The sequence below is a fragment of the Martes martes genome, assembly GCF_963455335.1.
Source record: "Martes martes genome assembly, chromosome: 4".
Classification (NCBI taxonomy): Eukaryota; Metazoa; Chordata; class Mammalia; order Carnivora; family Mustelidae; genus Martes; species Martes martes.
The window spans coordinates 185,024,785-185,049,684 of record NC_137891.1 but is presented as its reverse complement, the minus strand read 5'-3'; the positions used below and the strand labels follow the sequence as shown (position 1 = coordinate 185,049,684).

General features: G+C 57.8%; 1 protein-coding gene across 2 annotated transcripts; it reads left to right on the top strand.

Annotated features, from left to right (window-relative positions):
• The first annotated feature begins 833 nt into the window (after positions 1 to 833).
• Positions 834 to 24,670, top strand: H6PD (hexose-6-phosphate dehydrogenase/glucose 1-dehydrogenase). 2 transcript variants are annotated; one of them, XM_080800029.1, is made up of 5 exons: positions 834 to 1,160; positions 8,689 to 9,325; positions 10,384 to 10,501; positions 21,030 to 21,299; positions 22,441 to 24,670. In XM_080800029.1, exons 1-5 carry the CDS (start codon positions 1,156 to 1,158, stop codon positions 23,802 to 23,804), a joined length of 2,394 nt encoding a protein of 797 aa, XP_080656155.1. In that variant the 5' UTR covers positions 834 to 1,155; the 3' UTR covers positions 23,805 to 24,670. The 2 variants fall into 2 exon arrangements, with proteins under 2 accessions (XP_080656155.1, XP_080656154.1); XM_080800028.1 differs by lacking the exon at positions 834 to 1,160 and adding an exon at positions 5,040 to 5,215.
• Positions 24,671 to 24,900: the final 230 nt, after the last annotated feature.

Here is a 24,900-nt window from a genome sequence, read left to right as displayed (position 1 = left end):
AGGGGCGCTGATAGCTCCATGGGGCTGGGAGAAAAGCAGGCACGAGGTGGCTGCGAGGTGAGGGTCAGATACTGCACGACCGTGGTGAGGACAGGGGTAGAGGACTGGCGCACTGTCCACTGAATGCTGAAAGAAGCCGCGGACCGTGTCATCTCACGTACACACCTCGCCACCACCCTGCAGAGAAGGCCGAGTCCCTTTTACTCTCTTACAAATAAAGCCACCCAGGTGCAAGCGCCCATTTACTGAGTACTTGTCACAGGCCGGGTCCCCGCTGAGGCACACCGTCTCCCTGCCCCCACTGTACAGGTTTGGGTCTTCGGGTCACATGGGTGTAAGCAGAGATGGCCCTAGCGTGCTCTGCGACCCCTGAATCACCACTTCGGGGCGTCAGAAGTGGGACGAGCCCAGCTGCTCGTGCAGATGGAGAAAGCAAGGCCGGAGGAGGTCAGGTAACCCGGTCCACAGCTCACGCCAGGTCCCAGGGAGGACCCTGCCACCCGGCCTCCCGGCTCCCTCCACGACACCACCACTCCCCGGGCCATTTGAGTATCTCAGAGGGCAGCGCCGCGGACGCGCAGCGGAACGCAGCGCGCGGTGGGGGGAGGGCAGGAGGCCGGGAGCGCAGGCGGCCCGCTTGCCGCCCACGTGGCTCTGAAGTCCCGCCCCATCCACGCTAACCGAGAAATCCTCCGGGAGGCCCCGCCTCCCCCACCTCCGCTCCGGCGACCCCGAAGTGGGGGGCGTGGTTTCGCCCGCGCCTCCGCCCCTCGCCCCTCTCCGGGGACCCGACTGCGCGCGCGCTCCTGAGCCGCCCCACTGCGCGCGCGCGAGGCCGCCGGGGTCTGGGGCCCAGGCCCACGGGGCCCCACGCGCTGCGCGGCCCGACGCGGCTCGGGTGCGGCAGGGAAGGGGCGGCCGGGCGGACTCGGTCCCGCGCCCTCCGCGCCCGTCGCCCCTCCTCCCCGGCTCCTCTCGGCGAAACCCGAGCGCGCGTCCGACGCGGGGCCGCGTGACGCGCACCTGTCGGGGCGGGCGGCGCTTGCGGAAGAGGATGCGCGGGGCCCCGGCCTGGCCCGAGCCCGGCCCGCCGAGTCCCGCGCCCAGCGCCGCCGCCCACGTTTCCCGGAGAAGTGGCCGGCAGTGACGGGCGAGATGAAGTAAGCTGCCTCCCCCGCTTGGTCTCCGGCTCCTTCGGCCGCGGGCGTCGCTGGTAGCGGCCGGCGGCTGCGCGCTCGCGCGGGGCCGAGCCCGAGGTCGGTGGGCCCCGTGGCCCAGGAGGCTGGGCGCGCGCGGCGGGAGCTCCTCGGGCTTCTGGCTGGGAAGCGTCTCGCGTCTGCCCGAGTTCCCTCCCAGCCCCGCGCCCTCGAAATAAATCCTTCACTTCCTCCCCTGCAGACCCCTTGGTTGCAGGGGGCAGCCAGGCCCCTAGGCTTTCTGGAAGGCAGCTCGACCAGAGGAGGAACTCTGGTGCCTTTCCCCCTGGGATCAGCTTAATCTTCGGCATTAGCCCTCAGGTTTCAGTCAGCGTTGGCAAGACCCCATCCAGTGAATAGTTTTCCAGACGTGAACCTATCTGCATCTCTGAAAACCAGCGCGCTTAAACTTGAATGTAGTCGGAAGTGAGAACTTCTGGAAAGATCATAAACCTAAATTCTTTGCCCACCCAACCCCCTGTCCTCCCAACGGGGCCCGTGGCTCATGAAAGGGAGCAGACTGGGGGAGACGGGTGTAGAGTGGGCATATTTTAAATTATTTTCTACATTCTTTGCGGTGATGGATGGTGGGCAGACTTTTAGAGCTTATGAGGCTAATGTTTTGGGAAGTTTTGGGAGCACCTGAGATGAAAATGCTCCCTGTTTGGCACGAACAGAGCTCATTTTTCCGAGAGTACTTTGTGTAACTTTTCTTTGAGGTACATGACTGCCCAACCAATAACCACTCTAGGCAAACATTCAAGTTATTTTTATCCAAAGACTGGAGTTCGCTAAGTTACTTTTACAGTCAGATGGTCTTAGGTCATCTAAAAGGGAAGCCAAGAGGCACCTGTGGTCATCAGTGGCCTAGGCACTTCTCACTTTATTGGTGGAATTTGAACAAGGTAAGATGTCAGGTCGGATGCCAGATTTCCTCGTGGATTCTGCCAGACCCTGACCCAGGGGCAGAGCGGGAAGTCTGGTTTTTGCTTTTTGTTTTCCCTGAGTTGGGAGCCAGGTGGCTCTCTGTCTGGGAGAGCTCTTAACACCATTGCCCCCTATAGTATTTTTCACAGCCATGATCTGAGCTTTTTTGGCCCAATGTTAAAATGAGGTGGATGGATCCCCATTTCACAGCTGGAGAAGGGGCCCTGGGTCAATAGGTGAAAGGCCTATGGCTACAGAGTGAAGGGGTTTACGCCCCTATTCTTAAGGCCAGATTATAAATCCCTCAAGGGCTGGGGTGGGGATTTTGAACCTTTTTAACATAGTACGTCTTTGATTTTTTTTTTTGTCAGTATGACTGGGAGGTCATGAAGCTGTTGATGAGCTGTTCCTTGGCATTTTTTTTCTGGGCTGCTCGCTTCATCTTGTAGCCGTTCCAAGAAGCTAGCGAGAAAAGTACCTTTACCCATGCTGCTGTTGGTTTAATCATAACAGAAGCTAACATTTCTGGGGTGCTTACCGTATGCCAAGCGTCGTGCCACATGCTTTATAGGGATTGCCCGTTTTCTGTTTCTTATCCACTTGTTTTCCTACTCCGTGGTTGCAACACACGAGAGAAATAGACTCTGTACACCCCTGTTGGAGCAGAATCGGTGTCCACACCAATACAGTGTTTTAAATTTCACCGCTTGGGGTTGTGGTCCCGTGTTTTCCTGGTAGGTGGGAGGTCTGTGCTGAGGCCAGACGGCCTGTGTTCACATCCCATCACCTCTGAGCTGCCGTCACTTTCCCCTCGGTGCACTTTGCTTTCCTCTGTACTCATTCTATAAATGGGCATAATAATGATACCTGCCTCATAGGTTGTGGCAAGAATTTAACTGCAGTGATGGATGTGAAGCTCTTGTGTCCGGCGTATAGGAAATACTCTGTAAATGTTTCTCTTACTAGTAATAGTGGTGGTAGAGTTAGGAAGCTGCTGAGCCTGGGTGCCTGCTTGAGGCCAGCTGTAGACACGTTTTCCTTCGTGCCATCGTTTAGATGCAAATGGCTCCTACACAGGTGGTAGGAGCCTTCTACTGATGGGATTTATTGGTTCATTCAACACATCCTTAGAGTGTGCATAACCTCTGTGTGTGCCAGGCCCCATTTTGGATACTGAAGATAAACACAAAACCCCCTGCCCTTGTTGGCACTTACATTCTTGAGGGAAGGGGCAGTGGAGAATAAACCAAACAAATACACTTTCCATAGTCAGTCTATTGGAGACTGATACGTGCTGCGGAGAGAAAGCAGGGAGCGGGATGGGGGTGGGAGGTTTGCAGTTTTCTGGAGTCGGCTGAGAAAGCCTCACGGAGAAGGTAACATTTCAACGAAGAATTCAAGTCAGTGAGGGAGTGAAGCGTGTGGACATCAGCAGGGAAAAGTAGGTCAGGGAGAGTGAACAGCAAGTACAAAGGCCCTGAGGCAGGAGGATGGGAAGCTGGAGCCTAGAGAGGGGCAAGTGGCAGAAGAGATCAAGGAGGTAATAGGTGGAGGGCCATTAAAAAGGCCACTGAATGTCATGTTCGGGGAAGGACAGAAACGGAAGGCCAATGAGATGATGCCTACAGTAATCCAAACAGAGGTGATGGTGGCTGGGAGCAGAGTGCGGTGGCGGAAGGTGGTGAGAAGTTGTGTTCTGTGTAAATTTTGGTGACAGAAATTATAGGATGTGCTAACAGATCCCACGACATCCCCCCCACCCCCCCGCCGCCAAGTTTCTGCCCTCAGCACCTGGAAGGATAGAGTCGTCATTTACTGAGGCTGGGGAAATTTGCATTTGGAGCAGGCTGGGGGAGAAGTCTGTTCAGTTTTGAACAGAGTTAAGTCTTGTAGGCACGCAGCTGTTGGCGTCGGAGTACCGGCTGATTATGTGAGCCTGGAGTTGAGGGGGAGAGAGCCCAGAATGGAGACGAAGGCCTGGTGTTGTGTGCTGGTAAATGTGTAACGACTCAGCGGGGGCACGGGTTGGTGATGGGGAGGGAGCCCGATTTACAGCATTTGCCAATATCTGTGGTGCAATATTCTTGCGCTGGCCATGGCAAGCCTCCCAGTATGGAATATCTTCACCTTACGGATGCCACAGCTGCCAATAATGTCAGGAGCACGGGTGGAGAGGAAAAAGCAGTCAAATAATTAGGAAACGATGAGCAGTAATAAGCATTTATTACTTTTGTTTTTAATACAGTTTATTTGGTTATAAGTTTGCGTGATTTGGTTTTTAATAATGGCTGTATTTAATACCTAGCTTGAAAAATTCCTGGAAGTGCAGCAGTTGAATCTTGTGTCCCGGTGCAGGGTGGCTTGAGCACACCCCTGGGGTCATGGACACCCAAGACAACGAAAGAGGTGATAGGTGAAGGCTTCTCTGAGATCAGGGAGGGAAAAGGTTCCCAGAGCCTGGTCTTATAACTCTTGTCCCCAGTCTCGCCCCCAGGGGGACAAGTAGGGAAGGGGTACAGGTCTCACAGCAGCTGAAGGGCTTGACTTGCACCAAACATGGCTGTGTTTGGTGCCGATGGGCCCGAACACAGGAAAAATCCTGGAGTCAGTGATCATAGAGGGGACTAGGCATGTGCCCCACCCCCCCTTGGTTAGAAATGATCTTCAGTTTGAAGTCTTGTTTTACTCCCACGCATTCTTTCAAAAAAATTCCAAACTCCCAGGCTGTGATTTGGAGAAAACGTCCCTCCTTCCTGCTCGGCAAACAGAAGGTAGAGGTCAAAGGTGTCAGTGTGGCACTGGGAAAGAAAACAGGGCTGCAGCAGCCGCCGACCTTTACCTCCCCGCTCCTTTCTCCCGCCCCTCGTCTGCTGGGAATAGAGGACCAGAGCCGTTTCCTCCCGCGGTTCACGGGAAACCACCCTGCCCCGGGAGCGCCAGCACACGCTGTGTCCGTGCTCGGACGGGTCAGGCACGGCTGCGGGGGTGCTCCCCAGAAACTAACGCGGGAACCCTGACTCTGATCCAAACCCTCTGGCTGGCCAGGTCAGTCTCACAGCTCTGGGAATGTTGGCCGAGCTGTACTTTAAAAGGTGAGTCTGCCAGATGCCTGATGGGAGCCCCCCCTCTGGCTGGGCTGGGCTGGGGGCATGGAATGTGCCCCCGACTGTGGCTGCAGTCAGGCCTGCTGCTAAGAGGAGCCTGTCCGAAGAAGGTCTTTCTCCGGCCCCACAGCCGCGTGCGTGCGCTTCCTGGTGCCGTGTTTCTGGCAAGGACCTTGAATAACAATTGTTATAAACGAAACCGCCTCCTTCCTGAAGGTAAAGCTTCAGAGAGGTTTGTCTGAACTTCTGAATGACACAAGTGAGCCGCTCCTTGCTCCCCGCCCAGTGCTCTTTCCCTGGCCCTGCCGCGGGGCTGAAGTCTCAGCCCCTGACTGCCCCGTGGACAGGTGGAGCTGTCTTCTCCCCGATAGGAGGGGGCTTGTCTCCTTTCCGTGGAAAGCTCGGGATCTGGGGGCAGCCAGGTGGCGGTCCTCCAGCCAAGTGTCTTCCTGTCGTAGACGAGGAGCAGTGGCCTGGGCCGGGCCCGCGGTCCTTCCGGGCCGGAGCTTTTCCAGCAGCGGTTTTCTTATTGACTTGTTAATTAAAAATAGAAACCACTCATGGCAGTCCCGGCTTGAGTGTGTAATGTTAGGAGGCGTCCCCAGGCCTGTTCTCCCGGAGCAGGAGGCGGGAGGCAGGAGGCGGGAGGCAGGGCCTCGGAAGGACCTTCGAGAACCTCTCGGCACACCAGAGGCGAGAGCAGCGGTGGGGGTCGGAGCCATCTGCCTTCCCTGTGGCCTCTCCCCTGCTCCCAGGCTGGGACCCCGATCTTGACTTGGGCGGGCGGCTCCTCTGAGCCTGTTTATGTCCCTGTGGGGGCAGCAGGGAGGACAGCTGTACCCGTCGCTGGCCGCTCCTTTGCAGGTCAGGGCATCAGGATGGAGCTGGGCAGTGGGACGGGAAAGCCAGTCTGTCCCTCCACGCTGCCCTCTGCAGCCCCTGAGACGGGGGCCGTGCGCAGGTTCTTCTGACATTAGTGGCGCTGTGTCCCCCCCCCACCTTAGGAGCCACGAGGGACCTTCCGTTTATCGGGTAGTCAACGCAGGGGTTTGTCACCCGTGTCACCTCAGCTCATCCTTCCAACCCCCCATTCAGTTTGGTGGTATCGGCCCCGTTCTGTAGTTAGGAAATGAGGGCCCAGACTGAGCAGGGGACTTAAGTAGATCCCACAGCTCAGAGGAGGTGGTCTTGGGCCTTGTCCTCGGCTCGAAATGCCACATTCCTGCACTGGACTGCGGAAACGGCTGGGCACGGTGACTGGGGGCTCCGGCTTTGGGACGTGCCGATTCGGCAGTCTTCTGGGGTGGGGGTAGAGGTCCTGGCCCCTGGGGCTCCCTCACCTGCCTGTCCGGGCTCTCTGAGGTTCCCGAGCTCCTCCTCTTGTCCCTGGCACGTCGTGTGCCGGATCAGGAGCCCTGAGCCGCAGCCTGCCAGCTGGAGGCTCCTCCTCCTCCGGCCTCTTCTCCGGGCTTCAGATTTCTCGCCGCCTCTTTCCCGCACTGACCTTGCAGCTTCTTCTTCCCTCCGGACAGGGGCAGTTGCCAGTTCAGAAAGAAACGCACGAAGGGCCAAGGACAGGGATCGGGAAGCGGGAGAAGAAAGTAGAAGGGTCCCGCGGCCCGTCTGATTTGGGAATGGGCGTGCAGGTGGGGGGAGAGTGGAAGGTGAAGCCCGGGAGGCCGCTCAGCTGGTCCCGGGAGCCTCCGCTTAGAGCCCCGGTGGTGGACGTGTCTGGTGTGCAGACACTGCTGTGGCGCCCTCACCTTGGTTCGGCCGCTGACCCAGAGATGAGGCGGAGGGGAAGGTGGGCTGGGGGGTGCTGCTGTCAGAGGGCACCTCCAGTCCCTCAGGATGGAGGACAGCGTAGGCATGCAGGAAGGCAGGCTGGCCAGGTGTCTCTTTAAACCTCAGTTTCCCTACCTGAACAACAGATTAGAGCCTCCAGGTCGAGGGTTGGGTTAGTCCTTCATGTGGGAACGCCTGCTGTCCGTGATCTTGAGTCCTCCTTTGCTGCTCCAGCACCCCCGGCTGGGCCCCAGTGCCCCGTGATTTTGGAGAGCCGAGTTGGCTGGCCACCATGACTTTCCCCGTCACCCCTTCTCCCTTTCCCCCAAAGCACTGGCCTCGCTGGGACACGAACAGGGGAGCTGAGGAGTAGGAATGGGGCACATTAAGCCCCACAGCCTTGGGCACAGCAGAAGGCAAGGGAAAGCAAATTCGCTGGTGACTTTGTGGCAGGTCCGAGGCCTCTGGCCTTTTCCTGTGTGTCAGCTGCTGTAAGCGAGGCTGGAAACCAGCCCAGGGGGAGGCCCCCTCTGGGAGGCTGCGGCAGGCATTTGCTGGGTGGCAGCTCGGGGGACAGAGAGCCCGGTGCCTGTCCGGCTGCCCGCTTCCTCGCCCGGGCCCCTTCGCCACCCAAGCCTCGGCTTTGCTGTCCGCGGAAGGGAATCTGTCACGGAATCCATTCTGCTGGTCCTTTTCCAGGGCTTTCTTCTGAATGCAGCGAGCTCTTCTGTGCATAAGGACTCAGTTGAGTGCCGCTGCTGTCATTGGCCGACCACCAGGACAGCCGCTGCTTCTCTGGTGCTTCCTGGGTGCTAGGCTGTGTCCTGAGCATTTATAAATATTAACTCATTTGTCTCTGTAATACCCATGTAGCGTAGGTCACTGTTACCCCCACTGCAGATGAGGAAACTGAGGTACGGAGAGGTTAAATACTTGTTCAAGGTCCAACAGTAAGGAGCTGGGCTGGGATTCAACCTCAGCTGGTTCCAGACATTATATTTTTGGTTTAGTATTTTATTTTAATTAAACTCATGCGCAGTGTGGAGCCCAGCGCTGGGCCTGAGTTCACGACCCTGAGATTAAGACCTGAGCTGAGACGCTCACGCTTATCCGACTGAGCCACCCAGGTGCCCCCAGCGTCTTTGTTTTTAATCACTACGCTGTAGCAGTTACTGACAATCATTTTGTGCACGGAGCCCGGAGAATGTGGGAAAAACAAAGGGAGGAGTGAGAGGGGGTGATGGTAGCTTCTCATAGTTCTGACCCGTTGCCTGAAGGCCTGATCCCTATGCCTGAGCTGCCCCAGAGGTCCTGGTACCCTGTGCTCACAGGCGAGCCCAGCTGTGGTCGGAGAGTGGACGGCTCCGATCCCTCGGCTGCCCTGAGGGCCTCTCTGGTGCTTCCCGCAGCACACTGGCCCATCTCTAGCAAGGAGCCTACCACCTTCGAGGGCATAGTCCCTGTTTCCAGGGTAGGCTCCCTACCCTGTAGCAGCCAGGCTGCTGCAGAGGGAGGGGCAGGCTGTGGGATTATAACATTTTTCTGAGAAAACACGTGGTGGTTTTTTGCCAGGCAGGAAATGTTCGATGACCTAGAAATGTGTTTACCTCTAGATCCCAGGCACCTGACCCATGTCTGATCCTTCCTTGTTCCTTGTGTGCCTTACCTCTGCCCAGGTGCCCCGGCTGTTGGAAGATGCTGGCAGTGGCAGTGTGCATGGTCCTTCTGGCTTGCCTACAGGCCCAGGATCTCCAGGGACATGTCTCCATAATCCTGCTGGGAGCGACTGGAGACCTGGCCAAGAAATACTTATGGCAGGGACTGTTCCAGCTGTACCTGGATGAGGTGGGGAAGGGCTACAGTTTCGGCTTCCATGGGGCTGCTCTGACATCCACCGAGCAGGGCCAGGAGTTCGTCGCCAAGGTCCTGGAGTCCCTCTCCTGCCCTGAGGACGTGGCGCCCGAGCGCTGTGCCGAACTCAGGGGCCGGTTCCGGCAGCTGAGCCAGTACCGCCGCCTGAGGACGAGCGAGGACTATATGGCCCTGAGCAAGGACATCGAGGCACAGCTCCAACACGAAGGCCTCCGGGAGGCTGGCAGGATTTTCTACTTCTCGGTGCCACCCTTCGCCTATGCGGACATTGCCCGCAGCATCAACAGCAGCTGCCGCCCGGGCCCGGGCGCCTGGCTGCGGGTTGTCCTAGAGAAGCCCTTCGGCCACGACCGCCTCTCAGCCCAGCAGCTGGCCACGGAACTTGGGAGCTTTTTCCAAGAGGAGGAGATGTACCGGGTGGACCATTACCTGGGCAAGCAGGTGAGCTTCAGCGGGAAGCGCGCCAGGGATGGCGCGAGCTGGGCGTGGGAGACCCCATTGACACAGCCACGCTGCTGCTTGTGGGATGAGGCCCAGCCCAGAGCCCCTGTGAAATCGGTCTCCCGTGGCTGTCCCGCAGGTGGGCAGGTGGCGGGGGGCTGAAGGAAGAGCCGAGCAGCCAGGCCAGGATGCGTGGTCCTTGTCCGAGTGGCCCTCGTCCGCATGGCCAGCGCTTTGTTTCTCGTTGCCCTGTGGCCTCTGCACAGGTGTCTGCCTGGCTTCCTGTGGGTCGTGGGGTGGGAATTAGAATGAACTTATTCCACACCCATCTGCCTTTTCTCAGTGTCTCTGTCTTCCTGAGTCCTGTTTTGAGCCAGAAGGCTGGCGACAAGATCTTCCAGTGAGCAGAGACCGTACGGTTCCGTGGCGGAGCCTGGGGCTGAGCTCCCGGGTGAGGTGGGCCGGCTGGCCACTTCGCTCCGAGCCTGCCCTCCAGGTGCCTCTGGAGCGTCTCTTCCTAGAAACCGCAGTAGAGCGCGCAGCGCTGTCTTCCTCAGTGCTGACCAGGCTGGTGGGCCCAGGGCCATGTGGGGGAACACCTCCCAGTCCTCCAGGACAGAGGCGTCGCCCTCTAGCCAGCCCTGTCTGCAGCTGCGGTGTTCCCGAAGAGTGCGCCTCAGATCAGGGTCTGACCCGGAGAGGTTTTCCCTTGCTTCTGGGAAAATGAGAAAAGCGCACTTCTGAATACATCCAGTCTGAAGTTTTTCTTGCTCCTTTTTTTGGCGTTAAAGTAGCTTTCTTTTATGAGACGTTGATGGTGATAGAAGAGAAGTAATCTTAAATATGCTTTTCCTCGCAAAATAAAATGCTACTGATCCTGTGGAGGTCACTTAACAGTTCTTGGAGTCTGCATGGAGCGGGGACGTCCTAAGGCCCAGGGATGAGGGCCCCTGAGAGCACCTGGGAGCAGGGGTAGAGGAGTTGGGGCCCTTCCTTGGAGTCGGGATTCGTTCTTCACCCTGAGAACCGGCAGCGTAACCGGTCTCCTTCCCTGGCAGGCCGTGGCTCAGATCCTGCCCTTCCGAGACCAGAACCGCAAGGCCTTGGACGGCCTCTGGAACCGGCACCATGTGGAGCGGGTGGAGATCATCATGAAGGAGACCGTGGACGCAGAAGGTGCGTGAGGGTCCCCCGCTCCGTGGCCTCCACCGGCCCCGTGCCCGGTGAGGTGGTGGGCTGAAGGCTCCCGTGGCCGGTGCTTCTGGGAGGGAGGTTTCGGCTGGCGTGTGGTCTCAGCTCTGGACGGGGCTAAGCCCTGGGGCGCCTGCAGGCGAAGCCCTCGTGGTCCTCGCTGCCCTCCGGAAGCGCAGACCTGGAAGTTAACCTGAGTTTTACGTGGACACGGTGCAGACCCTCCGGGTGGCGTGAGGGCCCCTCGGACTTTGAGCGTGTGCAGGGGGCGCCGGCTGTCTCGATGCTTCTCCTCACCTGCTCCTCGTCTCCCCTCCCTCCTGTTTGCGGGTTCCAGCTCGGCTGCCGCTCTCTCAGGGAGCTCTGCTCGGGGGCCTTCTCAGCGAGGTTGGCTCCCATCAGGCTCTCCGAGCGCCACGAGCCTCCCTTCTGTGCCCTCCAGGCTTTTCTGGGTATTTTCTGGGCCTGTGCGCGTCTCCGCAGACCCTGGGCGCCAGGCCCCTCCTTTCTGGCCCCGGCACACTCGTCAGAGGGCCGAGCAAACACCGAGGGAACGAGCGGCGCTGGCCTGGGGGCTGGGGCCTGTCTCTGCCGGGTGACCCTGGCACATGTCGCTTCCCTACTCGGTGAGGCGGCGCGTACACAGCCGCGGCTCCCGAGGCTGCCCGGGATTTCTCCACCTGCTGGGAGCGTGCTGTTACGTTCAAAGCATCCGTTCTTACCCAAGACAGGAAAAGCTAATTATTCTTCTGGCAGAACCCCCAGGGGCCGAATGAGGTGGGTCCTCATTAGCCTCCGCCTACAGGTGCGGTTTGGGGACGTGCCCAGGGTCACGGGGCAGGAGGTGGTGGGCCGGGCCCTCGGGGTGCGGTCTGGCTCTGGCCCCCAGGCTGGGCACCGCTGCCTCCTGTTTGTCCCAGGGACCGCTCTCTGCAGCCCGAGCTGGAGGGTCCGAGGCCACTGTCCCCACCCCACAGTGTGCCCTTGGGCAGACCCTTCAGGCCCAGGTGGGGGTCCGGGTGGTCCGCGTCCTTCTATGTGCCTTTTCCTCTTCTTTCTCCTTCCCTCGGTTGCTCTCTCCAGCTTCCCTCCCTTCACGTGTGTCCAGTGCTGGAGGCTCTGTGTGGGGAAGGTGGCCGTGCGGAGGGTGTGAGGCCCGGCTCTGCCCCGCCGCCGCACAGGTTCACTGGGGGAGAGGGTGTCTTGGGAGAGACTCCAGAAGGAACCACACAGGCAGGCAGTGGGAGGGCTGGGGGCCCGGGAGCCAGGGCTCTGAGAGCATTGCTGTCTTCGAGAGGAGCTTGGTTTCTCCGGTCGGGAGCCCATACCAGAACAGAGGCCCTCTCCCCACTGCACTGAGCCTTTGTGAGTCTCAGGAACCCGCCTGGACCCTCCCAGCTTTCCCTCCTGTCCTCAGCAGGGCTCAGGCTGAGCCTGCTTGTGCCTGTGTCCTCGTGGGGGCGAGTACTGGGCCTCGTTCTTGCTTTATCTGCAGAGGGATGAGCTTCAGACCTGGGGCTGAGAGCCTGGGGCAGGCTCGGAAGGTGCCACTGTCACCCCTTCTGTAGGCCAGCACCAGTTTCTGCCTGGACTTGTCTCAGCCACCAGCAGGGCTGGGACACTAGGTCCCCGCCCCCGTTTCTGGCAAGTCCTTCCTGTGCCCACCCTGGGATGGGGAGGGGCCGTGGTGTCTGGGCTACTGGTTGTGCTGTTGCCCCTTATTCCAAGTCTCCCGCCCCTTTTCTCTTTTGGTTTCTCACGTCATTTGTAGGTTTTGGTTTTGTTTTCTTTTTTTTGCGGGAACCCTGCGGAGCCAGGGGCCAGGCAAACGGCAGGCCGGCTCATCCCAGCAAAGGTACTTTTGGATTTTGGAAAAAGGAAAGGAGAAAGCAAGACCGAAAGGCAGGCAGAGGCCTGGGCAGGTCTATTTGCCAAGGCCTGGCCCGAGGCAGGGAGAATCTCCGGTTTGGAGAGCAGTGGACAGCCGTGCTCAGGGAGGGAGGGCACAGTGGCTCTGCCTTCCAGACTGCTGTGTGGGACCCAGGCAGAGGCCCAGTTGCCTGCAGGGTGTGGGTTCTGAGGAGAGGGTCTCCCTGCTGCCATGTTCCAAAGCACAAGGCTTTTTCAGTCAGTGGGCCCTGTGCCTTCAGCCCAGAGGCACAGAGACCCAGAGCAAGCAGGCAGCAGGGGACCCACTAGCCCCTGAGGGGCTTGGGACCAGTAAGGGGGTGGCCAGCGGGCTGCTTCAGCTGCTCGTGCTTGTCGGAGATGGCCGGTGGGACTGCAGCTGTCCTGGGGGTTGGATCTCCTTGGTCGGGCTGTTTGCCTGCAGGTTGCATACTCGGGCCCAGAGCAGCTTAATGGGGGCTGACTTCCCGCTACTGTGCTCGTCCCCACAGCAAGTAGGGCCTCTGGCAACAGTGGGTTCTCCCTGTTTCCTGAGCGTTGGGTACCCAGCAGGACAAGCATTCTCTGCATGCTGGGGAAGTGGCCTGGTGCAGCTCTGGGGCTTAAACACTAATCCTCGCTGTCCCCTCTGGGTCCTGCTTTAGAGCCCGTCTCTCAGGGCCCCTTATAGACAGACTTTAGTTGAGGCTGGAGGGAGAGGAGGGCAGGAGATGTGGGCCCCGCGGCTACCTCCCATGGCCAGGGAGCCCTGTGACCAGCACATCAGGGCCTGGGCTGTGCCTTCTCCTGGGGTTGGGGATGGGAAGCAGGCAGGAGGAAGGACTGCGCTCCGGCTGGAGGTCACCATGCCTTGCTGTGGTTCAGTGTGCTTAGCAGGCGAGCTGCTGCAGTGAGACTGAGCGTGGTCTGGAAGTTTCGGAGGCGGGGTTTAGAGCCCGGTAGTCTGATGTGAAGCTTCAGAAGGGCAGAGTGCGGCGGCGGTCTCCCTTCTCCGGATCCCCCACCCTGCCCGGGGCCTGCGCAGCCCTTGCTGACTCCTGGGCGGGGAGGCTGCTGGGGGGCCTGGCAACCGTGTTGGTGGCACGCCAGGCCTGGGAAAAGGAGCACTCCGGTCCCAAGCTGCTGCAGGCCCTGGGAAGGGGACTTCCGAGCGGCAAGGTCGTTTGGATGTCTCCTCTCACCCCCTAAACATCCGAGTGGATGAGGCGGGCTGCCCCCCTTGTGGCGCTGTGTGAGCAGCTCTCTCCTTCCCTGCCGCAGCCTGGAGTTGGAGTCGCCTGCCTGCCTTGTCACCGCACAGCAGGAGGAAGAGAGCAGGAAGGGGGGAGGAAGGGAAGATCATCCTTCCCTGTCCCAGGTCCCTGCTCCTCTCAGTCTCGTCTGGGGCACCGCTCTCAGAGCCACAGAAACCCCGGGGGGCTGGGCCGTCCTGAAGCTGCAGCACCCTGGGCTGTACAAGGAGTGACCTTGGCTGGGCCACTCAGCGGCGGGGTGGAGAGGACCCCTGCTGGCCCTCACTGTGGCCACTGGGGGGCCCCGTGGGACGGAGGGCTGCGTCACGAGTGGCCCGAGGAACAGCCGTCCAGGCTGGGCTGCCCTCTCTTCTGGGGGCGCAGGATGTGATCCAAGGTCTGTGGCCCCTCAGAACCCCAGTTTCTGATCATTATGCCTGTGGCTGCAGGGTCTGTCCAGGCCCTTGGCAGTTGGCCTTCCTGCCAGGATGTGCTCGGAGTGTCTCTGCGTCTCTTTGCTGCCCTACTTTCTGCTCTGCGTGGAAGGCTTTTTTTTTTTTTTTGGCAGGAAGAAAGAGGGAGACTTCCTGAGGATGGTGTAGCTGTCCCTGCCTTGGGAGGGTCCCTATTCCCACAGGGGGGAAGGAGCGTGGTGCATACTGACCTCTGAGGGTCAGAGTGGCTGCGTCGTGCCTCTCGCACAGGGACCGAGGCGGCCTGGGTCCTCCCAGCTGCGTGCCTGCTGTCCCGCCGTCCAGCCTGGTGCGTCCCCTCCTGCAGGGCTGTCTTCAGGGTGAGCTCAGGGAGCTGCCAGGCCTCCTGACTGGAGAGGGCACCCGCCAGCCAGCAGACCTGCTCTCTCATCGGCCCTCCCTGCTTTTTATTCTTAGTTATCCCCGAAGGTCCTGGGGATCACAGCGAGCTTTCAGTTTTGTTGTTCTTAACTCCGTGTTTTCCTGGGAAGATCCAGATCTCCCACAGCGCGGAGGCAGTGGGGAGGGGCTTTCTGGTCCCGGTTCTGAAGTGTGTGCTCCGCAGCACATCTCTGTATGATGATGGTAGCCCCCGTTACCTCTCTCGGGGTTGTTTTAAGGATGAAATGAAATCACATACATGGAAATACTTGACAGAGGAGAATGCTGTTCTGCCAAGCTGACAAGGAGAGGGAGTGGCAGTGTTCTCCGCGGTTCCCCGTGACTTCTCTGTGACCGTGCTGGCTGATGTATAGACCCTCGTTGGTCTGTAATGCTCCTTTGTGTCCATCCTTCAGCTGATAGCTTCTCTCTGTCTCATATATGTATGTGAATGTGTATTTGAACTTCCATGTTTCGACAGTCTGTACAGCGTATAAGCTCTGTGTTTCTGTTCTTTTTGTGTCACAGGAAATGAATCACCCCATTATAAGGTGTTCTGGCTGTTTTCATTTTTTGTTATTTTAAATAAGACGTTGCAAGCCTCAAAAAAATTAGGATATAATTCACATATCATAAAATGTACCCTTTTAGGGGCGCCTGGGTGGCTCAGTAGGTTAAAGCCTCTGCCTTCGGCTCAGGTCATGATCCCCAAGTCCTGGGATCGAGCCCCGCATCAAGCTCTCTGCTCAGTGGGGAGCCTACTTCCCTTCTTCTCTCTCTGCCTGCCTCTCTGCCTACTTGTGATCCATGTCTGTCAAGTGAATAAATAAAATCTTAAAAATAAATAAAATGTACCCTCTTAAAGTGTACAGTTCAGTAGTTGACATATTCACAAAGTTATTCAACCACTGTCATTCTAGAACATTTATGAGCATTAAAAAATATTTTCTGTTTGAGTATGCTTTTGAAGTGGAATTACTGGGCCACACGGTGGAAATGACTTTGTAGCTCGTGTTGCATCTTATCAGACTGTTTTCTAGAACATCTGCAACAGTGTGTCTGTATCTAGTTTTCCTATAGCTTTGCCTGCATGGGGTGCTGCTGTCCTTCCTGTCCTTGCCAGTTTGGCGGGTTTGTGGGAATCATCTTCTTCTTTTTCTTCTTTTTTTTTTTTTTTAAGATTTTATTTATTTATTTGACAGACAGCAAGAGAGGGGCTACAAGCAGGGGGGTGGGAGAGAGAGAGAGAAGCAGGTTCCCCGCTGAGCAGGGAGCCCAATGCGGGGCTCGATCCCAGGACTTGGGGATCATGACCTGAGCCGAAGGCAGATGCTTAATGACTGAGCCATCCAGAGGCCCCCCACCTTTTTCTAAGCTCATATTTTTAAGTAATCTCTACATCCAACGTGGGGCTCAGACTCATAACCCCGAGATAAGGAGTTGTGCACTCTACCAGCTGGGCCAGCCAGGCCCCCCGTGGGAGTCGTCTTTAAGCACGTGGGACACTGCTTCGCTTGCCTTCGTTGGGATGCTAACCCGTGAAGGTTTGTGGGGCAGCACAGCTGAGGGGCAAAGCGGGTCTCTTATGCCGGTGATGTTGCGATCTTGTGATCTTGGACGGTGCTGGACTTGAGCCGTGGGGAAGCCGGGCTGTTGGAGGGCTTGCTTCCACTTTTCCAATGTCGAGACTTTGTCTGTCCTTGTTCATCCATCAGTGGGTTTTTCACCCTCAGCTTTCAGTCTAGGAAAGGATAGCAGGAGTCAATATAGATCATTTTCAGGAAAAATCAGCCACAATAATTGGTGGTCACTAGGGAAAAAGCCGGAGCAGTTGGCATTGTCAGGAGAGCGGGGCCCCTGACTTGATTTCCTGTCCTGTGCTTGTCTCTCCGGCAGAGGCGAAAAGGCAGAAGGAACCAGGATGGGATGGAAGGTTGTGCTAAACACAGGCGCCCCCCCGAAGCTTGAAATTAAGGAGTAAAGGAAGCTCTCTTTCACCCAGCGGGTGGCAGACCTGTGAAGCGCGTTCTCCCCGTGGGTGGAGAGAGGATAAAAATAGGAGGAGGGCTACTGAGGGGTTTGCTAAGCTAATGAATAGTAAACAGATAACAGGGCTTTTAAGGGATCCTGCTGTGTTCCTCCATCCAAAATTCATATGTTCTTTAAATATCCCATTTATACTTTTAAACCTGTAATTCACTGATTCCAGGACACTTCCCCCCCCCCCCATTTGACCATCTCTGAAGTTGCACGTACCACTGGTGGGACACCGTGGTTGACGTGGCCAGCGGCCCGTCTGTTTCTTAGCGGTTGTAAAACAGCGATGCCTTTGCCATCGTGGGCATTTGGGATTTCACGAAATCCAGGATATCTCTAGCCTTCGTTGCCTGCGGCCTTCTCGATACCGTCACCACTGCACATTCAGCAGATTTCGAATGTAAACTGTCATCGAATTTCTCTCAGGAAACACCAGCTGCGTTTTCTGACTTCTTTATTTCCAGATGGTGACGGTCCCCTGTGTCGCCTGGCCGGTAGCCCCTCTCTTGCAGTTCCTATAATAACACAGATCCTAGCGGGGACCTCCCAGCGCCTCCTGTGTGCCAGGCACCGTTCCCAGCCCCGTACATGGGTTAACTCGTTACTGCTCAGAGCAGCCCTACTGGGGGGGATGCCACTGTCCCCCACTTACGAGTGAGTGAGGACCGCTCACATGGGGTCGCAGAGATGAAAGGCGACAGAGCAGGTACGTGAACCCGTACCTCCCAGCTCCAGAGACCGACCACACTCCAGGTCACGACCCCGATCGGCCTCCACACAGCCTGTATTCATCTCCTGACTGATTCCTTGCGTTTTGCTGTCACTTCATTTTCTGTGGCCCTGGTTACGTCCCGGATTTGCCCCAAATGCTGCCTTGCTGGTTGCATCACCACCAGGCCCCTCACTGTAAGCTCGTCCGGCAGGTGGGTGGGAGAGGGCCGAGTTCCACGGCGCCTCTGTCGTGGTTCCCCTTCCTGCTCTCACACTTGCTTGAAAAAGTCTTACTTGAGTTACTAGTCACATATCAGACAGTTTACCCATTTAAAACATACAGTGCAGTGGATTTTAGTATACTCACCGCTGGGCAGCCACCACAGGCAACCCTAGAATGTTTGTGTTGTCCTCAGAAGAAGCCCTGCACCCCTTATCCTCATCCGCATTCGCTCCCAGCCCTGCACAACCGCCGACCCACTTTCTGTGTCTCTGGATCTGCCTGTTCCTGACATGTCCCGTCCAGGCAGCCTCACACCGCGGGGGCCTTCTGGGTTTGGCTGAGCGCACGGCGTCCGGCACGGTGTCTGGGTGCGTCTGCATGGCAGCATGCACCAGGACTTCTGTCGTTCTTGGGAATAACGTCCAACAGACTATTGGGTAGACCACATTTTATCCATCCGTCATCAGTTGATGGACATTTGAGTTCTTTCTAGTCCTCGGCCGTTGTGAGTAGCGTGTGTGCTGATGTCTGCGTGCGTGTACGTTTTCATTTCTCTCGGGCATGCACGCAGGAGTGAAATTGCTGGACCACGTGGTAATTCTGTTTAACCGGTGGAGGTAAAGAACTTTTAATAGCCCCGGAGACTTCTCAGCCTCGTTTACAAGGCCCTTTCCATCTGTTCTGGATTTCTGCTATTCTGAATCACAGACCACTGCTTCTGCCAGGCCGGGCTTACCGCTGTCGGACACACTGTGTGTTGGGGCCTCTGTCCTCTGGTTCATGATGTGTACCCCAGCTAGGATGTGGCCCAGGGCAGAGTCCACTCACACATGTATTTCTTTGAGATATACAGCATTAAAAAAAATCAGTTATTTGTGCACACTTAAAAATCACGAGATTCTGAGGCAGCTGGCTGGCTCCGTCGGTTAAGTGTCTGGCTTTTGGTTTGGCTCAGGTCGTGATCTCACCGTTGTGGGGTCGAGCCCCCCATTGGGCTCTGTGCTCAGTGTGGAGTCTGCTTCAGATTCTCTTTCCTTCTCCCCCGATCTCTCGCTCTCAAATAAATAAATAGGATCTTTAAAAAAAAATCACGAGATTCTGCTTAATCCAAACCTTCATATTCTCCTAAAAATTTGGAAGATTTGGTCACGCGGGGCCCATTATCCTGTGAGGCACCATGGGACTGCAGCTGAGGCATTTAACGGTCCTGAGGGACACCATCCCTGCCCTGTGCTCCTCCCACTGTGACTTGCTCCACTAGGATTTTGGGGTCCCTGACCTTTGACCTAGATCCATCCTTCCAGCAAAGCTCTGCTTGCCTCTCCCTGCCACTCCCGCCAGCCGCTGGTGCTTGTGCCATGCAGCTCCCCTCCCGAGTTTAATGTTCGCTTGTGTGGTTGTTTAGGTGGGAGTAGTGGGACATCGAAAGGGGGTCTTTGGGTGGTAAGAATGGCAGGCTCTGGGTTCAGTCTCATTTTTACTCCTTTGTCAGCTGTGTGGCCCTGGGCAAATTACCTAACTTCTCCGAATCCCAGTTTCCTTGTATTTTTAAAATTAAAATTTGTGTTTTAAAAGTAAGACCTTCTGGGGCACCTGGGTGGGTCATTCGTTGGGTGTCTGCCTTCGGCTCAGGTCATGGTCCCAGGGTCCTGGGATCGAGTTCCGGTTTGGGCTCCCTGCTCGGCAGAAAATCTGCTTCTCCCTCTCTCACTTCCCCTGCTTGTGTTCCCTCTTCTGCTCTGTCTCCGTCTGTCAAATAAATAGATAAATAAATCTTGAAAAAAAGAAAAGTGAGACCTCCCTACAGATCGTGCTTGTTAGGAGTAAATGGACTGATAGACACTGTTACTGGAATTTTATTGGCTTTTCTTGATGTCTTCTCAGCCACACTGTAACAACTTTGAAAACCAGAACCCTGTGCGGCTGGGGGTACTCAGACTCTGTTTTGGCGGAGGTGGGAGGCGGCGGGGGGTTGGCGTTTTGGAGGCACCATTGGGCTGGATTGTCAGGTTCTGTCTAAGAACGAAAGAGTCAGGCTCCTACTGCTGAGGACAAAGGTGCCTTCCTGCGAGCGGACTCCCCGGTTAATTTCTTGTCCCATGACACGTGGCCTATTGGGCTGCATTCAGGGCACGTTCTGCCAGTCATGGCCGGTCCTGCTCGCCGTCCAGCTGGAGTGAGCGAGCACCATGGGCCGGGCTGGGGCAGGTGGCTCAGCGCTGGTGCCGAGGACCCCGGGTGGCCCCTGTAAGGCAGTGTGCGGGACCAGGCAGGTGTAAACCAGGGGCCGCTGTTTTTTTTGCGTGTTTAAATTAAACATTGACGAGATAAAAAAGAATTCCTATTAAATATGCATAGCGTGAAGACGTTTGGTAGAGCAAACCCCAACGTTCCCACCAAGCTGCTTTTTAAAGGGAACCTTATTGTGTCCTTCCCCAAATCCTATCCTTTTTTCTCTCCAGATTTTGGGTAGGTCACTCCTTTGTTTCTCTTTATTGTTCCTATGCAGGTCGGATTCTCTAGGCAGTTTGTTGTTTAGGTTAGAAGGAGACGCATAGTGTGTGTGTGGGGGGGGGGGGCGCGTTCTTTTTGTCCCTTTATCCTACGTTCAGGATGATCTCTTCAGATCTGTCTTTTAATGACTCTTTTCCCCTGTTTTTTTTTTTTTTTTTAAGATTGTATTTTTTTATTTGACAGAGAGAGATCACAAGCAGACAGAGAGGCAGGCAGGGAGAGAGGAGGAAGCAGGCTCCCCGCTGAGCAGAGAGCCCGATGCGGGGCTCGATCCCAGGACCCTGAGACCATGACCTGAGCCGAAAGCAGAGGCTTTAACCCACTGAGCCACCCAGGCGCCCCTTTTCACCTGTTTTTAATTCATTAAACCTACCCATTGAATTTCCAATATCCAGTTGTGTTTCTCAATTATTGACGTTCTAAATACACCAGTCGCTTTATATCCTGTTTTCAAAATTGGTTTTCACGTTATCAAAGGGAGCATGTTTCTTCCTCTCGGCATCATGATCTTGTGAGTGTGGATGTTCCGGCTCTCTCCGTTTACCCCATTTAATGGTAGGGTGCAGAATCAGACCCAGATGTCAGGAAATGCCTGGGATCACACATTCCTAAGCGACACTCAGACACCAGAGCCTAGGCCCTTGCCGTGATGCCGCCGCCCCCAGCAGCACCACACCTGCAGACGGATGCTGGGGGCGGGACGCGGGGGGCAGGGGTCCGGCCTCACATCTGCCAATAAACGCCCTCTGGCCTCTGCTGGCACCAGACCTTCCCCACGCAGATTCCTGGGAAGACCCAAGGAGTTTGACAGCTTCACTTAGAATGCTCAAAGACACCCTCCTTCCTTCTCTCGCTGAGGTTGGCTCTGGCTTAAGTCGTTTTTGTAAGCTTTCTGGCCCGGGGTCTGAGGTCGCCGGCTGCAGGGTGGGTGCGCAGGGCTGGGGTGCAGGGTGGGCGGTCCGCATGTGCCTCGGGGTGGTCGGGTACCTTGCTGATTCTTCACAGCCCCTGCTTCCCCACCCGCTCCCGTGTAGGCCGCACCGGCTTCTACGAGGAGTACGGTGTCATCCGCGATGTGCTCCAGAACCACCTGACGGAGGTGCTCACCCTCGTGGCCATGGAGCTGCCCTACAACGTCAGCAGCTCAGAGGCCGTGCTGCGGCACAAGCTCCAGGCCTTCCAGGCTCTGCGGGGCCTGCACAAGGACAGTGCTGTCCTGGGCCAGTACCAGGCGTACAGCGGGCAGGTGCGCCGAGAGCAGCAGAAGCCAGACAGCTTCCACAGCCTGACGCCAACCTTCGCAGGTGGGCCCCGGGGCCGCGCAGGGGCTGCCCCCCACTGGAAACAGCTTCCCGAGTCCAGACGCCCTTTGGTTTGGGTTGGAAGAGACCCCAGGTGGGATATTCACAAGGGGGCTCATCGCCAAGGAGGAAGGTCCTTCGCTTCTCTGGCCTTGCGCCGTCGTTCGGCTGCAGCTTACCTGTTGGGTCGTTCTGGGTGAAGGGCCCCCCGGCGGCGGTCTCAGTTTGGTCCGCATCCACACATGCCTCCGGAGCTCTCTGAGCTGGGGTCAGACCCAGCTTCTGCTTATAACCAGCCCCCCAGGGAGGCTACAGATTGGTCCAGCCACAGCCCGAGGCACCTCCAGCAGGCAGTCTCGGACAGACGTCCTCCCGAGCCGTGCTGTGGACCGTTCCCGGGCCCAGAGCGCCCCCGGAGAGGCCCGGCCCCCTAAGGCTGCAGGTAATAAGCTGCTCCCCGGGAGCGGCGGCTGTCCGTGGGGCACGGAGGACATGCCAGGCCCTGGCTAGAGGCCACCTCCTAGATCCCTGAGGGCACGGACCCGGGATGCAGGCAGCATTACTACTCCCATTCCAAGGTCAGGAAACCAGAGGTTCCGTGAACTTCAGACACGTGCTCAGGATCATGTGGACGCAGTATGTGGGAAAACCAGGCTGGGGACCCGAGTCAGGAGGGCACTCAGCCCCTGGCTCCCACTGCCACGTGCCTGCCCCCGCACGCCCCCCCTTACCTGCTCACCACCCTGCTGTGGGCTCAGAGCCCCGGCCCCGCCCCTTCTCCCCTGTCTGGCCTTGGCTCAGGCACATCTGGGTGCTCTGCGAGTGGGAGGGAAGTATCCCCACCCCCCCACCGTGAGACTTCAGTTTTCTTTGCTGGGGCAGGGAGACTAGGACCATAAGGCGCCTCACAGAGGGGTGGCTGAGGTGGTCCAGAGGCTGCGTTTCGAGCACTGACTGGGCATTGAGTAGATGCTAGAAAGGCTGAGCCTGACAAGGCCTGGGGTGCTTCAAAGGCACCTGTCTAGAGGAGGGGCTCAGAGATGAGAAGGGCTGATGGGGAGGGAGGGAAGAGAAGGTGGGTGTGCTGGGAAGTCCTGGGCTCTCTGTGCCCAAGTGTCACCTCCGCTGTCCCCTATCGCCTCAGGCATCCTCGTTCACATGGACAACCTTCGCTGGGAGGGCGTCCCTTTCATCCTGATGTCTGGCAAAGCCTTGGATGAGAGAGTGGGCTACGTGCGGATCTTGTTCCGGAACCAGGCTTACTGCGCCCAGACCGAGGCGCGCTGGGTGGCGGACCAGAGCCAGTGCCTGCCACGGCAGATCGTCTTCTACATCGGACACGGTGAGCTGGGCAGCCCCGCCGTGCTGGTCAGTCGGAACCTGTTCCGGCCCTCCCTGCCCTCTGAGAGCTGGAAGGAAGTGGAGGGCCGGCCTGGGCTCCACCTTTTCGGCCGGCCCCTGTCGGATTTCTATGCCTACAGCCCCGTGAGGGAGCAGGACGCCTATTCTGTCCTCATATCTCACATCTTCCACGGCCGCAAGGACTCGTTCATCACCACGGAGAACTTGCTGGCCTCCTGGGCCTTCTGGACCCCCTTGCTGGACAGCCTGGCCCACGAGGCCCCGCGCCTCTACCCAGGAGGAGCTGAGAACGGGCACCTGTTGGACTTTCAGTTTACTGGCACCCACTTGCGCTTTTCCCAGCAGCAGCCAGAGCAGCTGGTGCCGGGGCCAGGCTCCGCTCCGAGTCCCAGCGACTTCCAGGTTCTCCAGTCCAAGTACCGGGACAGCCCGCTGATCTCGGCCTGGCCCGAGGAGCTAATCGCGAAGCTGGCCGATGACATCGAGGCCACAGCTATGCGGGCGGTGCGGCGCTTTGGCGAGTTCCACCTGGCGCTGTCTGGTGGCTCCAGCCCCGTGCCCCTGTTCCAGCAGCTGGCCACCCGGCACTACGGCTTCCCCTGGGCCCACACGCACCTGTGGCTGGTGGATGAGCGCTGCGTCCCGCTTCGCGACCCTGAGTCGAACTTCCAGGGGCTGCAGGCGCACCTGCTGCAGCACGTCAGGGTCCCCTACTACAACGTCCACCCCATGCCGGTGCACCTGCACCAGCGCCTCTGTGCCGAGGAGGACCAGGGCGCCCAGATGTACGCCAGCGAGATCTCGGCCCTGGTGACCAACAGCAGCTTCGACCTGGTGCTGCTGGGCATGGGCACGGATGGGCACACGGCCTCCCTGTTCCCACAGTCGCCCGCCGGCCTGGAGGGCCCACAGCCAGTGGTGCTGACCAGGAGCCCCTCCAAGCCGCACCAGCGCATGAGCCTCAGCCTGCCGCTCATCAACCGTGCCCGCAAGGTGGCCATCCTGGTCATGGGCAGGATGAAGCGGGAGATCACCATGCTGGTGAGCCGCGTGGGCCATGAGCCTAAGAAGTGGCCCATTTCGGGGGTCCTGCCTAGTTCTGGCCAGCTGGTTTGGTATATGGACTATGAGGCTTTCCTGGGATGACGGTGCCTCTGGCCTTTGCTCACTCCCACGCTTGCTTTCCCCTGTCCTGTCCCCTTCCCCTTAGTCCTGTCACCTGCCCTGGCCCTCTGGAATCTGATGCCTCAGGGTTAAGTCCCCAGAGAGGAAAGGACCAGGCCTTATCCCAATCCCTTTGACAGTCTCTATCCAGTTGGGTGGGTAGACACAGACACAGGGAAGAAATGGAGGCTCTGCTCTTGAGAAGCTTCCAGTCCAAGTCAGGAGAGGAATAGCCACCTTAAGAACATACCAGCAGCTAAACAATAACACCAGCCAGCACAAAATAAGACGGTTTGGAAGCTCCCAGCTTCAGCAGAAATGCAACAGCTAAGGTTAGTCGGGGAAGGCTTCCTGGAGGAGGTGATCCTTGAACTGGCTCCTGTGGAAAAGAAGACTGGACACAGTGAGACGGGGGCACAGGTGTCCATCAGGTACAGCGCCCATGCGAAGCAGGTGCTAGAAACCGTCTGGAGACCTCAAGTTGGCCGTTTCTTCTATCCCTCCCCTTCTTCCAGAGCCTCTGACGTTTAGCCTACTGTCCTGGCCTCTTTGTGGCTGCTTCCTCCTGCTCTCTCTGGGTTCCCTGCCCCTCTGTCTCCCCGCTGTCCCGCAGACAGATGAAGGGCGGTGGCAGTGACACAGCAGCAAACAGTGGGAAGTTTATTGCAAGGGTTGTTTGGGGCTCCCTTTGTCAGTAGGTGAACTTCTCTGCGTGGGGGAGGCCCCCTGCCCACTCTCTGTTCTCTGGCCAACCCCCTTCGTGATACGCGGTGGGCATAGATGACTCGGCCATTCCAGGGGTCCCTCACTCCAGAGGGTCCTTTACACCTCAGGGGACTTCCTGTGGGCGTTTCCGCTCTCAGTGTACCCTCTTGCTTTACCGCGCAAGATCCAGTTAAGTCTTTCTGTGATGGGGACACGTCGTTTGTGGGGAGAGATGTGATGGAAATCGTCCGGACCAGCGAGGGGCTCTGATCTGACCAGACAGGGGCTGGGCCTCCGCCACAGGGCGGCTGCGGTTCCCAGGCGGCGCTGGCCGCCCACGGGCTTCTCAGGGACTTGACCAGTTTGCAGCCCC

Excerpts from the sequence above, each read along its gene's own strand:
- H6PD (XM_080800028.1), top strand. The coding sequence starts at position 5,190 with ATGTTGGCCGAGCTGTACTTTAAAAG. Across the intron at positions 9,326-10,383 it reads ACCATTACCTGGGCAAGCAG|GCCGTGGCTCAGATCCTGCC; the intron begins GTGAGCTTCAGC and ends CTTCCCTGGCAG. Across the intron at positions 10,502-21,029 it reads GGAGACCGTGGACGCAGAAG|GCCGCACCGGCTTCTACGAG; the intron begins GTGCGTGAGGGT and ends GCTCCCGTGTAG.